This window comes from Harpegnathos saltator, unplaced genomic scaffold, assembly GCF_003227715.2.
Source record: "Harpegnathos saltator strain DR-91 unplaced genomic scaffold, Hsal_v8.6 scaffold195, whole genome shotgun sequence".
NCBI classification, from domain to species: domain Eukaryota; kingdom Metazoa; phylum Arthropoda; class Insecta; order Hymenoptera; family Formicidae; genus Harpegnathos; species Harpegnathos saltator.
Genome location: NW_020229978.1, coordinates 22,391 through 38,994, shown reverse-complemented (window position 1 = coordinate 38,994; position 16,604 = coordinate 22,391). Strand labels below are relative to the sequence as shown.

The 16,604-nt window shown below is 38.8% G+C and overlaps 1 protein-coding gene across 2 annotated transcripts; it reads left to right on the top strand.

Annotated features, from left to right (window-relative positions):
* Positions 1 to 12,665: 12,665 nt before the first annotated feature.
* On the top strand, positions 12,666 to 15,051 carry LOC105184565 (uncharacterized). Of its 2 annotated transcripts, XM_025297929.1 has the most exons (5): positions 13,165 to 13,197; positions 13,376 to 13,602; positions 13,684 to 13,800; positions 13,883 to 13,987; positions 14,075 to 15,051. In XM_025297929.1, the coding sequence occupies exons 3-5, from the start codon at positions 13,727 to 13,729 to the stop codon at positions 15,039 to 15,041; spliced, it is 1,146 nt and encodes a 381-aa protein (XP_025153714.1). In that variant the 5' UTR covers positions 13,165 to 13,197; positions 13,376 to 13,602; positions 13,684 to 13,726; the 3' UTR covers positions 15,042 to 15,051. The 2 variants fall into 2 exon arrangements, with proteins under 2 accessions (XP_011141740.1, XP_025153714.1); XM_011143438.3 differs by lacking the exon at positions 13,376 to 13,602 and having other exon boundaries at positions 12,666 to 13,197.
* The last annotated feature ends 1,553 nt before the right edge of the window (positions 15,052 to 16,604 follow it).

Genomic DNA, 16,604 nt, shown 5'->3' with positions numbered 1-16,604 from the left:
ATAAACATTTTATTAAAAAAAAAAAATGTTTGCAGTGTGTTTCAAACTGATATACAGCCTGCAGCGCTCCGTTACGGTGAAGAATGAAATCCCAATGACGCGCCAACTTTAAATTCCGATGTGTAATTTAACATAGCTGTATCTCGGAAACCAGTAATAAACGACACCATGTTTATATAACATTTTTGCCTTATATTACTTCATTCTATATTCCCACGAAATATTAACCTTTTCTCCCGGGACACCCTGTATAAACATGTACAGGATGTCCCATTTAACCTGACAAATCGTAATATCTGGAAAACTACATGTCGGATCAAAAAAGTGGGTAATGAAATTTGTTCGTCTCGAAGGGGGACATCCAATGATATCACACTCGACCTCCCACCTCACTTTCGGGGGGTGGGGGTGGGGGGCAACTTTGAAATCTTAAATGGGAACCCCCATTTTTATTGCAGATTCGGATTCTACGCCACAAAATACGTAAGTTTCGTCTGAAACTTTTTTTTTATTTGTGATAGATGGCGCTGTAATCGCAAAAAATTAGATTTTCTGCAATTCTCCAGAAATGATCATTGGATTGAAAAATAAAAAAATACCTGTTCAATATTTTTAAAAATATTTTTAAAAAACATAATAACAGTTATTCCCCCCCATCCCCTCGGGGTAGGGTGGGTGGTAACGTTCAAATATCAAATGAGAACCCACATTTTTCATTGCAGAATTAGATTTTACGTGAAGTTCTTATGGAAACAATTTTAGAGGACAACTTATGAAATGCGTACAGGCATTTGAAGCACGAATCAACAAGTCCATTGAAGTTCAAGGTCATCATTTTGAGCATTTAATTTAATTAAATGATGGAAGGTGAAGGGGCTCACCTGAATCAAGCACCCCGATGGTGAGAGGCGAGAGGACTCACCTAAAACAAGCACCCCAAAGGGAATAGAAAGCTACTACGTCCTCGTCGTTGTTCCTGGGTAACACTAAAAGTAATTTCTCGGAAAAATTCAACGCTATCTATCACGAGTGAAAAAAATTGTTTCCATAAAAACTTCACGTAAAATCTAATTCTGCAATGAAAAATGTGGGTTCTCATTTGAGATTTGAACGTTACCACCCACCCTACCCCGAGGGGATGGGGGGAATAACTGTTATGTTTTTTAAAAATATTTTTAAAAATATTGAATAGGTATTTTTTTATTTTTCAATCCAATGATCATTTCTGGAGAATTGCAGAAAATCTAATTTTTTGCGATTACAGCGCCATCTATCACAAATAAAAAAAAATTTCGGACGAAACTTACGTATTTTGTGGCGTAGAATCCGAATCTGCAATAAAAAAGGGGGTTCCCATTTAAGATTTCAAAGTTGCTCCCCACCCCCACCCCCCGGAAGTGGGGTGGGAGGTCGAGTTTGATATCATTGGATGTCCCCCTTCGAGACGAACAAATTTCATTACCCACTTTTTTTTATCCGACATGTAGTTTTCCAGATATTACGATTTGTCAGGTTAAATGGGACACCTTATATATCTTATATACAGGGTGTTGTGTCAAGATATAGATCAGTACGACGGATTTCCTGCTCGTTAGACGTGCGTGACCGGTAATGCAGGGCTTGACGATATAATTACATGCCTACTACATGCAATGAAATATGCAATATTTCTAATTATCACGATCGTAACGGATTCGCACTATATATATATATGTATGTATGTATAATTTAAATTATTAATAAATATTATACAGGGTGTTATAAAAGTCCGGCAAGAGCAGAATAACTCGAAAAATATGAGTTCTAGAAAAAATGCGAAGTACTAGGTTTTATGATTTTTTCCTGGCTATCTGACGGTGACCTTGGATTTGACCTTCACAATGACCTTGAAGGTCATTTCAAGGTCAGATCAATTTTTTAAAATGGGACCCCATATTTTTGACCCCAGAATTTAAAAGAGCGGAAAATTTTACGTTCGGATATGACCTTGAACACTGCCAAATTTGACCTCTGAAGGTCACATAAAGGTCTAAGCTTGTTTTAGGCTGAAAACGCGAATATCTTCGAAAATGCACCTGCTAGGGAGCAATGTTACGCATAAGAATAAGAATGTAGAGGTCAACGAGGGACATTCAGCCGTGACCTTGCCCTTATTCTCAAGGTCATGAGTTAAGATTATTATTAAGGTCAAACCGGACTTTTTTAGGACTGAAAATTCATATTTTTGACCTAAAAGTGTCAAGATTGAAAAATTTTACGTTCGGATATGATGTTTTCAACCTTGACCTTGTTCTTAAGATTATGTGTCAGTCATATCAAGGTCAATTAATTTTTTTTAGGCTGGAAACACATACTTTTACCCCCCCCATAATGTGAAGAGTGAGATTTTACGTTACGTACGAGGTCACACTCCGATTGTTGGTAATTCCTCAATATCGGGCGTCATTTTGGATCGGTCATCTTGAATTTGTAAAATCCAACGTTGGATTCGATTTCAGAAACGACTTCAAAAACTCCTTAAACGAGATCCAATTTTTGTTATTCTTAAATATCGGCCGCTATCTTGAATCGGCCACCTTGAATTTGCAAAATCCGACGTCGGATTCGGTTTTAGCGAGCTCAAAAATCCCAGGATCGGTATCCGAAAAATTTATTCGCCATCGATAAAGTGTATGCTTCAAGGTTTTTTTGTCTCGATTCTATCAGTGTCAAACAGATAATAGATTGTTTTTGAGTTTTCATCGATTTAACAAGTTTTGATGTCATTCTAGTCCGTTTTGAATTATTATCATATTATTATTAACGATCAATGGTACATTACTTATTATTTTCATTTAAAGGTAAAGAAACCGAACTTATTATACCAAATTTTTGCAAATTTTTTGTTTTCAATTCCAAATGGCTTCTCTTACAGAGCATGAGAGAGTTTCGCTATTGATGATGAGAGGATGGGGGGATAGACAAAGATCATACAATGAAGTGAGATTGCTGTTCAATGAAAACTTTCGTAATGAAGGCGAAGGTATTTCAATATCGACTATATCTCGCACCATCAGACGATTTGTAGAAACTGGGAGTAATAAAAATCGCCAAAAATCTGGGAGGCCAAGGTCCCAAACGACAGAAGAGCGACAATTTGAAGTAGCCCAAGCATTTGTTGAAAATCCCAGATTGTCAATTAGAAAAGCATCTCTACAGCTTCAAATGAGTGTATTGTCAATTTCCAAAAATCTAAAGACCATTAAGTTCTACCCTTACAAAATTCATCTCCACCATGAGTTGAATGAGGATGATTTTTATCGCAGGGTGCAATTTTCAGAAGTTATGATGCAAAGAATTGATCAGCAACCGAACTTTTTGCATAATATCGTTTTTTCAGACGAAGCGTCTTTTGAAATTACTGGCAAGGTAAACCGTCATAATTTTAGATATTGGGACAACGAAAATCCTCATTGGATGCTTGAAGCACATACGCAGCGACCTTAAAAATTGAATGTTTGGGCAGGTCTTTATGATAATCAAGTGGTTGGGCCTTTTTTTATAAATGGGAATTTGAACTCAGAAACCTATCTGCAGCTTCTAACAGACCAAATTGTTCCATCAATATAGGAGATTGTTGGTGATAATTTTGATGATGTTTGGTTCCAGCAAGATGGGGCACCGCCACATTATGGACGCATTGCTCGGAACTATTTAAACGATACTTTCCCTAATCGATGGATAGGTAGAAGAGGAACAATCGAATGGCCACCGAGATCGTCCGACATTGCACCACTTGATTTCTTTCTTTGGGGCTACATAAAAAATAAAGTTTATTTCACTAAACCTCGTAACCTAGATGAGCTTCAACAACGGATCATAGACGAATGTGCTACAATACCTCCAGAAATGATAAGGAGTGCGACTGACAATTTGTACGTCCGCTTAGCACACTGTCAAACGGTCAATGGGGAAAATTTTGAACATCTCTTGTAATCTCAGGCCGAGTTACAAGATGTTTTGCCTTCGGTGGCCGGGACTAACTGAACCTTGCCTTCGGTGGTCGGGTTTGAGACAGCTTGCCTTCAGTGGTCAGGTTTGGGACACCCTGCCTTAAGTGGCCGGGTTTGAGACACCTTGCTTTCAGTGGTCGGGTTTGAGACAGCTTGCCTACAGTGGTCGGGTTTGAGACACCTTGCCTTCAGTGGCCGAGTTTGAGACACTTTGCCTTCAGTGGTCGTGTTTGAGACACCTTGCCTTCAGTGGTCGGGTTCCGAGACGCTTTACTTTCACAAGGAGATGACGCAACCTGTTTCATCGATTTCAACACGAGTCATAGCACACTCGATAGCTATGATGCCGTGTATAAACGCCCTAACATAATATGCGTGAATGCGTCTTTGTTTACGAGTAATTTGCAGTTAAAGTTTGGCTCGCGGAGCCGTGCCACACATAGGGCGCAAGTTACGACACTCTTTCATGAAGCGGCGTGGCTGAGCAGACAGAGGCTCCCGCGCCGCGAACACTTTTGCGCTGACGACGGCGTTCGAGTTCCGCCGACGACTGGTTCGTTCTTTTTTCGTATGTAAAGACATGTATTAAATATTTTTATATTGTTTTTATGTATAATTCTTTTTTTTGTTTCTACGCTATTAATAAAGGTTAATTAGGAGAATCAGGTCTTTCAAATATGAACACAACTTTTTTATTAATTACAATAAAATATTTTTTTCGTGTAAATCTATTTCGCATAAATATTTCGTATGGTATGGGAAAGAAATGGCCAGACAGTGATTATTTTGTGTGAGAGAAACCCGAGAGCCGTTAGAACCGTTATAAGTGGAAAGGAACCCTCTTCCCTTTCCTCTTCTCGCAGAGGGATTCTCATGTTTTGTGACGTGCTCGCTTTATTCTCTGGGCAGTCTTCGTAACGTGAACAGTGAAAAACTCGTGTTAAAAATGGAAACCACATTTGTAGATGAAGCAACGATCAGCTATGTGCAAAATGTAGCAAAATGTGATATTGCGAAAGAAGAGTTGACGGACGCAATAGAATATCTTCGAGGTAAATATATTGAATGTGTGAGCAATGGAAATATATATTTATATGTATTGTTATTGGCCTTGTATACAATATCAATTATATTGAATTCATATTTGCAGATGTCCTGATACAATTTAATTTAATTAATAATGAAGCACCAAGAAAATTATCAAAAAATTCCAAATTAATTGGCGGAAAATTGTTTGAAAAATTAATTAAACTGTTGGGAAAACATAAAATATCAGATGAGGTGGAATATTATATAGCAGAAGGAGAAGACGTGATTGAAGAAGACGCGATGGAAGATGTTCAATCGTCTTCTTCGGACGAGCCTCATACGAGTCAAAGAACGGAAGAGTCTTCTCCGGACAAGCCTCATATGAGTCAAAGAACGGAAGACTACGAACCTTCGCAAAAAGTTGCAGCGATGGATCTAGTGCCGTATGACGTAAAATTGAAAATAGTTATGACCGCAAACGAACATCCGAATTGGAGCTTCCGTACGTTACAAAGCAAGTTTAAACAGCATTTGTATTATCACAGTGAAGTTGCACGCTTCCGCAAATACATTATCACATATTTTATCTGGTGGAAATTATTGGGATACGCTGCAATTAATAAAACGGAATGTGTATGATCGATTTACGGAAGCAAGAGAGCAAAGGCAACTTGTTACACGACGTCTCCTTCAACAGTGGGCGATGGCTGCAGCCGTTTAATATAACAAATAAGGAGAAGAAAGCGAAGAACAAAGCTTTCCGCTTTGTAGCATCGAACACATGGTTAACGTCATTTCTACGTGAATACAAAATTTCTAACCGTCGAGTTGTTCGGTATTTATCAAAAAGAGAAATAATATCACCGCAAGCTATGATGGAATCCGCTGTACACTTTCAAGAATTAATTAGAAGTATATCGCCGGATTACGACCCGGATTTCATAATAAATTCTGACCAAACGGGCTGCGAATATCGCGTAAATGTTGCACGAACGTACATGCATACTGGCGAAAAATTGGTACAATTATATATCGGCGATCTAAACAAAGTGACTCACTCTTATACTGCACAATATTCTGTCACACAATCGGGCAAGCTATTAAATAAAGTGTTCGTTTACTTACAAGAGACTTCCGACACATTTGGAGTCCGAGTACAGAAAGAGGTAGATGCGTTATTGCTATTATGTAAAAATGTTGATCCAGTCTGCTCCAAATCAGGGAAATTAACAACGTCTCTCTACCAGCAATATTTGAAACTGGTTCTCAAGCCGTACGTTAGTAATCATCAATTTTTATTTCTTGTTGATTCTTGGGGAGGACAAAAGAATATCCATATGTATAACGAAATATTTCGCGAAAATAACAATAGGCCAACCTACAAATAATATCACCAAAATGTACGCCAATTTGTCAACCGTGCGATGTTTATTTCTATAGACAGGTCAAAATCATTATAAAGCGTATACAGAACTGTCCTTCTTTATATACCGGCGACGAAAGTATAAATTTGAACACTCGCGCTGATGCGATTCGTATACAATCGCTCACACACAATCTGTTATCAGCACCAGTTTTCAATTTTATGCTCCAATATGCGTGGTATGCGTCTAGTCTTGTTGACAGTCGCGAGGTATTTTACAACGTCAATCAAATATGTTTTCCACCAACTATACATAGTCAAAAGTGTATTTGTGCAAAAAATTATGCGTTCATTACGTGCAGTTGGTGCAAAAAACTATTATGTTTTACATGCTTTTATACGGCATTCCATCCGCAGAGTTGCGACTGCATGACCACATTTTATAATACGTAACTTTCATTTGTGTGCTTTATATTTGTCTTATGTGTTTGTGTGTATGTGGTTTGATACGGACAAAAACATTTTATTATAATCAATAAAAAAGTTGTGTTCATATCATATTTGAAAGACCTGACTCTCCTAATTAGCCTTGATTAATAGCGTAGAAACAAAAAAAGGAATTATACATAAGACCAATATAAAAATATTTATTACATGTCTTTACATACGAAAAAAAAAACGAACCAGTTGTCGGTGGGACTCGAACGCCATTGTCGGCGCAAAAGTGTTCGCGGCGCGGGAGCCTCTGTCTGCTCAGCCACGCCGCTTCGTGAAAGAATGTCGTAACTTGCGCCCTATGTGTGGCACGGCTCCGCGAGCCAAACTTTAACTGCAAATTACTCGTAAACAAAGACGCATTCACGCATATTATATTAGGGCGTTTATACACGGCATCATAGCTATCGAGTGTGCTATGACTCGTGTTGAAATCGATGAAACAGGTTGCGTCATCTCCTTGTCAGTAGACTTCACGATCAGTGAAGTAACGTAAAACGCATAATTTTGAGAACAAAGTCAAGGTTGAAAACGTCATATCCGAATGTAAAATTTTTCAATCTTGACACTTTTAGGTCAAAAATATGGATTTTCAGTCCTAAAAAAGGTTTGACCTTAATAATAATCTTAACTCATGACCTTGAGAATAAGGGCAAGGTCACGGCTGAATGTCCCTCATTGACTTCTACATTCTTATTCTTATGCGTAACATTGCTCCCTAGCAGGTGCATTTTCGAAGATATTCGCGTTTTCAGCCTAAAACAAGCTTAGACCTTTATGTGACTTTCAGAGGTCAAATTTGGCAGTGTTCAAGGTCATATCCGAACGTAAAATTTTCCGCTCTTTTAATTTCTGTGGTCAAAAATATGGGGTCCCATTTAAAAAATTGACCTAACCTTGAAATGACCTTCAAGGTCATTGTCAAGGTTAAATCCAAGGTCACAGTCAGATAGCCAGGAAAAAATCATAAAACCCAGTACTTCGCATTTTTTCTAGAACTCATATTTTTCGAGTTATTCTGCGCTTACTCGGACTTTTATAACACCCTGTATATACAGGATGTTTGATAGCTGATCATGCAGACGAAAGATGGAGATAGATTGGGTGTAGTCGAGAAGAAAAGTCATGTACCATAATGTCAAATTGGCAATAGTTACCGAGTTATTAATTAAAACATGTGAGCTAACGAGCGCGTAGAGAGCGGAGGGCGGCCGCAGTAAGCACGTAGATTTGATACAGGCGGAGTCAACGAGTGACGGTAGGCAAGCGCGCGCGGCGAGGAGCGAGCGAGAGCTTTTTCTTTATAGCTTTTTCCTTATAGCTCGCTCGCTCCTCGTCGTTCGCGCTCGCTCGCTCTTCGTCGCACTCGCTCGCCTCTTGTCGCTTGCGCTCGCTCGCTCCTCGTCGCGCGCGTTCGCCTCTTGTTGTTTACGTTGCCCCTCGCCGCGCGCGCTCGCCTGCCGTCACTCGCTGATTCCGCTTGTATCAAATGTCTACGTGCTTACTGCGGTAACCCTCCGCTCTCTACGCGCTCATTGGCTCACATGTTTTAATTAATAACTCGATAATTATTGGCAATTTGACATTATGGTACATGACTTTTCTTCTCGGCTACACCCAATCTATCTCCAACTTTCGTCTGCATGATAAGCTTTCAAACACCCTGTATATATATTATGTGTCTTTATACAGGGTGTCTCAGAACTTTGGGACACGGGCTCCGTAGGGATGTAGAGCTAAGTGAGAGAAACAAAAAAGTCCTGTACCATAATGTGAAAGTCGTAATAGTTTTTTAGTAATAACCGCGTAAAGTTTGGCGTTTTCCACGCCCATCGCGGCCTATAGACGCTCCGCGGCAAGTTGTGTGCGTAGAGGCTGAGCGATAACGCGTCTCGCGCTGACCGTCGCGCGGCATCAAAGCGCCAAGACGCCATCGCGATAGTCAGCGCGAAACGCATTATCGCTCAGCCTCTACGCACACAGCTTGCCGCGGAGCGTCTATAGGCCGCGATGGGCGTGGGAAACGCCAAACTTTACGCGGTTATTACTAAAAAACTATTTACGATTTTCACATTATGGTACAGGACTTTTTTGTTCCTCCCACTTATCTCTATGTCTCTAAGGAGCCCGTGTCCCAAAGTTCTGAGACACCCTGTATAACATTACATATACAGGGTGTTTGATAGCTGATCATGCAGACGAAAGTTGGAGATAGATTGGGTGTAGCCGAGAAGAAAAGTCATGTACCATAATGTCAAATTGGCAATAGTTATCGAGTTATTAATTAAAACATGTGGGCCAACGAGCGCGTAGAGAGCGGAGGGCGACCGCAGTAAGCACATAGACATTTGATACAGGCGAAGTCAGCGAGTGACGGTAGGCGAGCGCGCGCGGCGAGGGGCAACGTAAACAACAAGAGGCGAGCGAGTGCGACGAAGAGCGAGCGAGCGCGAACGACGAGGAGCGAGCGAGCTATAAGGAAAAAGCTATAAAGAAAAAGCTCGCTCGCTTCTCGTCGCGCGCGATCGCCTTTTGTCGCTTACGTTGTCCCTCGCCGCGTGCGCTTGCCTACCGTCATTCACTGACTTCGCCTGTATCAAATGTCTACGTGCTTACTGCGGCCGCCCTCCGCTCGTTGGCTCACATGTTTTAATTAATAATTCGGTAACTATTGCCAATTTGACATTATGGTACATGACTTCTTCTCGGCTACACCCAATCTATCTCCAACTTTCGTCTGCATGATCAGCTATCAAACACCCTGTATACAGGGTGGTTGATTATAAGTTGCCAACCCGAAATGTAAAGGTAGATTGGGTTAAGATAAACATAAAAGTCCTATACCGTTTTGCGAGATTCGCAATAATTATCGAGTTATTAATGACAGAAATCTGAGGAATGGGAGCGCGCCGACATAGATGATTGGAGAAGTGTTGCAGCTACTCAGGCCACAGCGCGGCCCACTCGACCCAGCAACTGTTGGCGGCGTGCGGCGAGACGTATGTCCGGCGAGATAAAACAAGGAATAGCGGCGCATTGTCTTTCCCCTCGCCGCGCACTGGCAACAGTTGCTGGATCAACTGGGTCATGCTGCGGCCTAAGCAGCTACAACGCTTCTGCAATCATCTATGGCTACGTTTACACGCTTCTAATTTCGACTTAGTAACGCTAATGTTATAACTCCTACTTAAGGTGAGTTGCGTTTACACATTTACGCTTATCTATTTGAAATAACTTAATAACTTTCGAATGAGTCAAGGACTTTCATTAGTACCAATATAAAAGGTCGAAGAATGAAATGATTGTGATTGTAGTCTGAATATAAAAGAATTAGAATATGAAAAGAATAGTATGTAAATAAATCAACAAATAAAGTGAACTTTTAGGTTGTATTATGAATTTGAAAATTATAAAATATGTATATATCTATATAGTAAAATTTAATATTTAATATCTATATAATAAATTAATTTAATATCTATATAATAAAATATAATATTTAACTAAAAATGAAATTAAAATTTTAGGTTATCAATTTTGGAAAAAATTAATCATGGAAAATATGGGAAGCGTACGCTCGTTTGTTGCTATATATTTGAAAATAGTAGAAAATATGACGATGCAATATATACTATATATTGCATACTATATATGTACGAAATATTTTGATTAAACGGCGAAAGCGTCAGAAAGAAATTATATTACAACATTTGTTGAACTTAACACCACCAAATCATTTGCTTGATCTCGGACCCGTATTACAATTTTCACGACATAAATCAATTTTACAATCAAGTTAAGATGTTCAGTTTTTATATTGGTATTATTGTCATATTAACACTGCGTCCGTTTACACGTCTTCCTTACGTTAATGTAGAAACTCTAAGCCTCTTCACCAAATGACTTTGAGTTACTACATCAATGTAATAACTTCGTCGTAAAGGAGTGTTTACACGGCATCTAACGTCAGTAGTTATAACATCGATGTTATAACTTTGGCGTAAATTGGGCTGTATAAACGTAGTCTATGCCAGCGCGCTCCCACTCCTCAGATTTCTGTCGTTAATAACTCGATAATTATTGTAAATCTCGCAGAACGGCATGGGACTTTTATGTTTGTCTTAACCCAATCTACCTTCACACTTCGGGTTGTAAACTTATAACTCCCCACCTTGTATATACATATAAATGTATTACATACATACAAACAACATACATACAAATGTATTAATTAAAAAATGCATGTAATAAATACTAATTACGAGGGCGGTCCTATAAGTACTTAGCTTCACCGCCCGATGGCGCCACTATCGCAAGAGAAATTTACTATCGTGTAGTACATTCTCGTAGACGGCTACTGTCGAAATTTCAGCCGAATCGGACTCGTAGTTTTGTCTTGACCGCGTGTGGAAGCGGGCGTGTCCGCGGATTTTAGAAAAATGGAAAAAGAGCAATATCGGTCGGTGATTCGATTCTTGTTTTTGGAAGGGAAATCGCGCAGCGGAATCAAAGAGCGCTTGGATGCTGTGTACGGTGACTCTTCTCCTTCGATGGCGACCGTCAAAAATTGGTTTAACGAGTTTCAACGTGGTCGCACGTCGGTTTTTGATGAGCCACGCCCAGGTGCCCCGAAAACGGCTACCACGGAGGATAACATGACAAAAATCCACGATCTCGTATTGGCAGACCGCCGATTGAAGGTGCGCGAGATAGCTGAGACAGTAGGCATCTCAAAAAACCGCGTGGGTCATATCCTGCATGAAATTTTGGGCATGAGAAAGCTGTCGGCGCGATAGGTGCCGCGTTTGCTCACTCCGGATAACAAGCGCAACCGTGAGACCACTTCAGAGCAGTGTTTGACGCTGTTTAAGCGCAATCCGAAGGAGTTTCTGCGTCGTTTCGTGACCGTCGACGAAACATGGATCCACTGGTACACACCAGAGACCAAGGAACAGTCGAAACAGTGGACTTCACCCGGCGAACGTGCTCCGAAGAAGGCGAAGACTGTCCTATCGGCCGGAAAGGTGATGGCCACCGTTTTCTGGGATTCACAAGTGTGTGATCTACATCGACTACCTGGAGAAGGGCAAAACGGTCACAGGGCTGTACTATGCCGAATTATTGGGCCGATTCGACGCCGAATTGCAGAAAAAACGGCCCCATTTGGCGAAGAAAAAAGTGCTCTTCCATGACAACGCACCGGCTCACACCTCCGCCCTCGCCACGGTCAAATTGGTCGAATTGGGCTATGAACTGCTGCCCCATCCACCGTATTCTCCAGATTTGACCCCGTGCGACTTCTTTTTGTTTCCAAACTTGAAAAAGTCACTCGCCGGGCAGAAATTTGAGTCGAATGAGAAGGTCATCGTCGCCACGGAGGCCTACTTTGCAGACCTCGAGAAAACGTATTTTTCAGACGGGTTAAAGAAGTTGGAGCATCGCTGGGTCAAATGTATCGAGCTAAAAGGAGACTATGTTGAGAAATAAATCGCCACTTTTCCAAAATTTTCGTTTTTCTTTTGTAGGCTAAGTACTTATCGGACCACCCTCGTATACCTCTTTTTGAATTGTGTGTCCATTCTCCTTCATAAAACATAGAAAAGGTTATTTGTATAATGAATTTATCTTCCTATTCTTCTGTAATATATGTATTTTTATTTGTAAGAGTAAAAAAAACATAAATTAAAAAAAAATAACAAAACATAGGCGGGAATACGCAACCTGGCGAATACTAGCACCGCGCACAGTCTGCTGCCTTACGCCGTCATTTGAAAATAACTCTGCAAATGTTAGAATAACGGAGCATACTTAAAATCGCGAAATTTCAATTTATAATTTTTCCCAAATGCTTGAGTGTTGCATTGTCTCCGGTTAACAGTAACTTTTGCTAGACCTATACTACATTTCTGCCAAAGCTCGTCAAAATCAGTAACCGCAAGTTTGGCAGCAGCCCTTGTCAGATTATAGCCTAGAAAGAATTAGCCTCGCTCGCGTCGCTGAGCGAGAACGAGAGCGAGAAAGAGGGAAAGATATTCTCCATAGACTTATATAAATAGACTGCGCATTCAATGAGAGAACTTGAAGAAAACATTAAAATGAGAGAACCGATAGCTGAGTGAGTGTGTCTCTGTCTAACATGTGTCTTGGTGGGGGAAGCTGAAGAGGTGAAGGAGAGTAGGAGAGTTGTACGAGCAGTACTAATGTTATGTACGAATGTTAAATTGTTGTGGACAAAATTGTGACAGCATAAAAAATGGTACGATATTGTTGTATATACAAGACAGAGTCTGGAGCTAATGAAGATACTTCAATTCATATGTGAGTGATATAAAATCTGTAATATATATTGTACTGTAATATATACTGTAATATATCTGTAATATTTATTTAACCCTTATCGTACGATATGTTTAGAAATGGAAAAAAATTTGTAATATTTAATATTTATATAAATTATAAAAATGTATTGAAAGATATTTTAAATTATTCATTTTAGACATAAAAAAATATAAGATGATATGTTTTCAATATTCTCAAAAACGAAAACCTGAGAGAAAAATGGTTTAAAAATATTGGTAGAAAAGTTGGAAAGTTTAGTGGAGTATGTAATAAACATTTTGAAGCAAAAGATATTCAATATAAAGTAGTTGGAGATAATGTAAAAAGATTTTTAGTACCTAGATCTGTCCCAACTTTAGCACTAACTCAACCTACTCCTACTTGGTATACTTTAACTTAATATAAATATTTTCTGTTGATTATTGTGTCTCTTAAACTATTAAAATATGTATATTTTTTTGTCAGTGAAAATATATTGAGTGATGTAGAGGCAACTAGCTCAAGTGAAATGCTTTTGTCAGTAAAAAATTGTGGTGAAACTTTAGTTTTGTTGGATTCATATCATCAATTACAGGCTAACAAGTAATGTGTTGCTTTTATAATATTAACTCATTTGCAATGCAATAATAATAATAAAAATAATAATAACAATAATAATTTCTAGGGATAACTCAAGTATAATTTCAACAGATATCACAAATATTAACATACAAGATTGTGTTGAAATTGCTGATTATAATGATGTGAGACAGAAAACTGGTTTGAAAAGGTTTGATTACAAATATTGATGCTATTATTTGTTGTATGTCTTGTACAAAATACTTTAAATACATATTGCTATGTTTTTCTCTTTCAGGAAATCAAATGAACCAATGAAGGATAGTAAACGTTTCAATGCACCTCGGTACATTGGAGATCTACGAAGAAAAGACTTTACTAGTGACACAAGTTGGAAAATTGTCCAAAAGTTTGTTAAAACATCTAAATCCCAGAGCAAAGTTTTAAATCAAAAAGTAAAACGTCTGGACAAGAAAGTGAAAAGTTTAAAATCATTATTGCATCATTTGAAGAAGAATGGCTTATTATCAAGTGAAGTTAATAATAACCCGACATGTCGTCAATTTAGATCAAGTTACAATAAATTAGTAACTCACGTTAATTCAATTGTCCCAGATACATCAAACTGTATATTGCAGAATGATACTAATATACTAAGATTAAGTGATACTTCTACAAGTACAGAAATATCTACTGATAAGCTACCTAGTATTGTATTTGAACACGATTACATGGGCAGTAATGGGTGGTCATGGAATGAGTACAGCCATGAAATTGTGACATATATTGCTGGTTCGAGTGTGAAAAGTATTAAACCGTCAATAAAATGTGAGTTATGCCTTGATCAGTTAGAGAATGACTCCACTTCTTCAAAGCTGATAACTTTAAAAAATAGGGTAACGAAAAATAAAGAAACTACCAATTCTCAACGTAAAACAGGATTAATAACGCCAAGCGATGATGTCATTACTATTTGTAAAACTGCGGAAAAAGTATTAAGAAGTACACCAAATTTATCCTGTATGAAAAATGTGCTTAAAAAAGTAATGATGCATGCCAAAAAGCTTTTACTTCCTTTAAATATTTTTTCAAAACTGGATATGTTTCTTGAGAAAACGATTCTTCATAATCATAAACTAGACTTAATTAATCAAATTTTGAATAGATATTTCAAGATCCGTCTTCATCATGAGGCTAAATCTTCACAAGATTTAATTAAACGTAGAACTTTCCACAATCGTATGGTTTTATTTACAAATCAATAAGTACAAATAATAATAGATAATAATAGATAATAATAGATATGGCTTATGCGAAATTATTAGTTATACAAATTTGTTGAAATATTCAAAATAAATATTAATTTGTAATAAAATGTTAATTGTCAATTTATTTTTCAGTAGGCTTCTTTTTTCTTCCCTGCCGCTTAAATTGAGGAACATTAGTTATTTTGCAACTTTGTTATATTATTTAAACGAGCTTGATAAAGTATTTGTTTTTCGCTCTCGCAATAAGTTTCATAATCTTAAGCTAAGACTCCATGCATGCGGTGAGCTGCGGCAAATGCTGCGATGACCAATCAGGAGGGAGGCGCAAGTCCGGTTGCGGCAAGCTCCGGGATGCGTCTGTCTCCTGATTGGTCACCGCAGCCGTTTGCCGGAGCTCACCGCATGCATGAAGTCTTAGCTTTACATGACTGTTTTTATTTCAATTTATTATTTTTAAATAAAATTTATTGTTCTTGTAATACAAATATTCAAAATCTATTTTATTATCAGTTCGATTATATTTATATTAATACAAACAAAAAACAATTCTTCATCAGCAGGATTCGAACTGTTACGACTATTATCCGAAAAATAGAATAGGACAGAGAAACGCTTCGAAGCATTTATTATTTTTCTCCTTATGTCCTTTTCTCCCCTCTCCTAACACAGAGCGAGAGAGAGAGCCTCATTCACACAATGTCTCTGTCCTCTAATGTTGTCTTCAGCGCGCCCATAGGCGCAGTCTATCTATATAAGTCTATGATATTCTCGCTCGCGTCGCTGAGCGAACACGAGAGCGAAAAGGAGGGAATGATATCTCTCTGTCGCTCGGCGCGCCGACAATTGCCGAGCACGCAGTAGACTGAGCTATGTGTGCGTACGTGGTGAGGGAAATCAGAAAAGAGTATGTACATTGACATCGTAGTTCATGTGCACGGTTGTGCAGAGGGCGCCTCACACTGGGCTCGGCTAAATGCGGCCCGTGACCTCTCTCCTTCTTCTCTCTGGTTCTATTCTCTCGGATTCAGATCTCACTCATTCTGATCTCAATATCGTAAACACCCAATGACAGAAATCTGACGAATGAGCGTGCTGAAGTGGATGATTAGAGAAATGTTGCAACCGTTCGGGTCACAGCACGACTTACAAGAGGAGGACGCATCGACGCAATCTTCTTACTAACTCGTACAATTTGTTGGCTCTTTTCTTTAGACCGTTTTTTTTTTAAACGAAGTGCATCGTATGCTATTACCATGAGTTATTAGTAGTTAAGTACTATTAACTCCGTAAGTTTCGTTTCAAACCGTTTCCCGGTCGATGCGTCCTTCCCTTGTTAGTCCATCCAGCAACTGTTGGCAGTGTGCCAACGAGATGTAGGAGTAGCACGTTGTTCTTCCCTTTACCGACTCGTCAGATTTCTATAATCTAAAACTCGATAACTATTGCAAAATCGCGAAAAGAACTTTTATGTTTATCTTAATCCGCTCTGTCTTCATGAACTCCTCGTACTGACAAAGAAACATAGGTAACTCGAGACTTCAAAAAATGAAACTTTGTGTG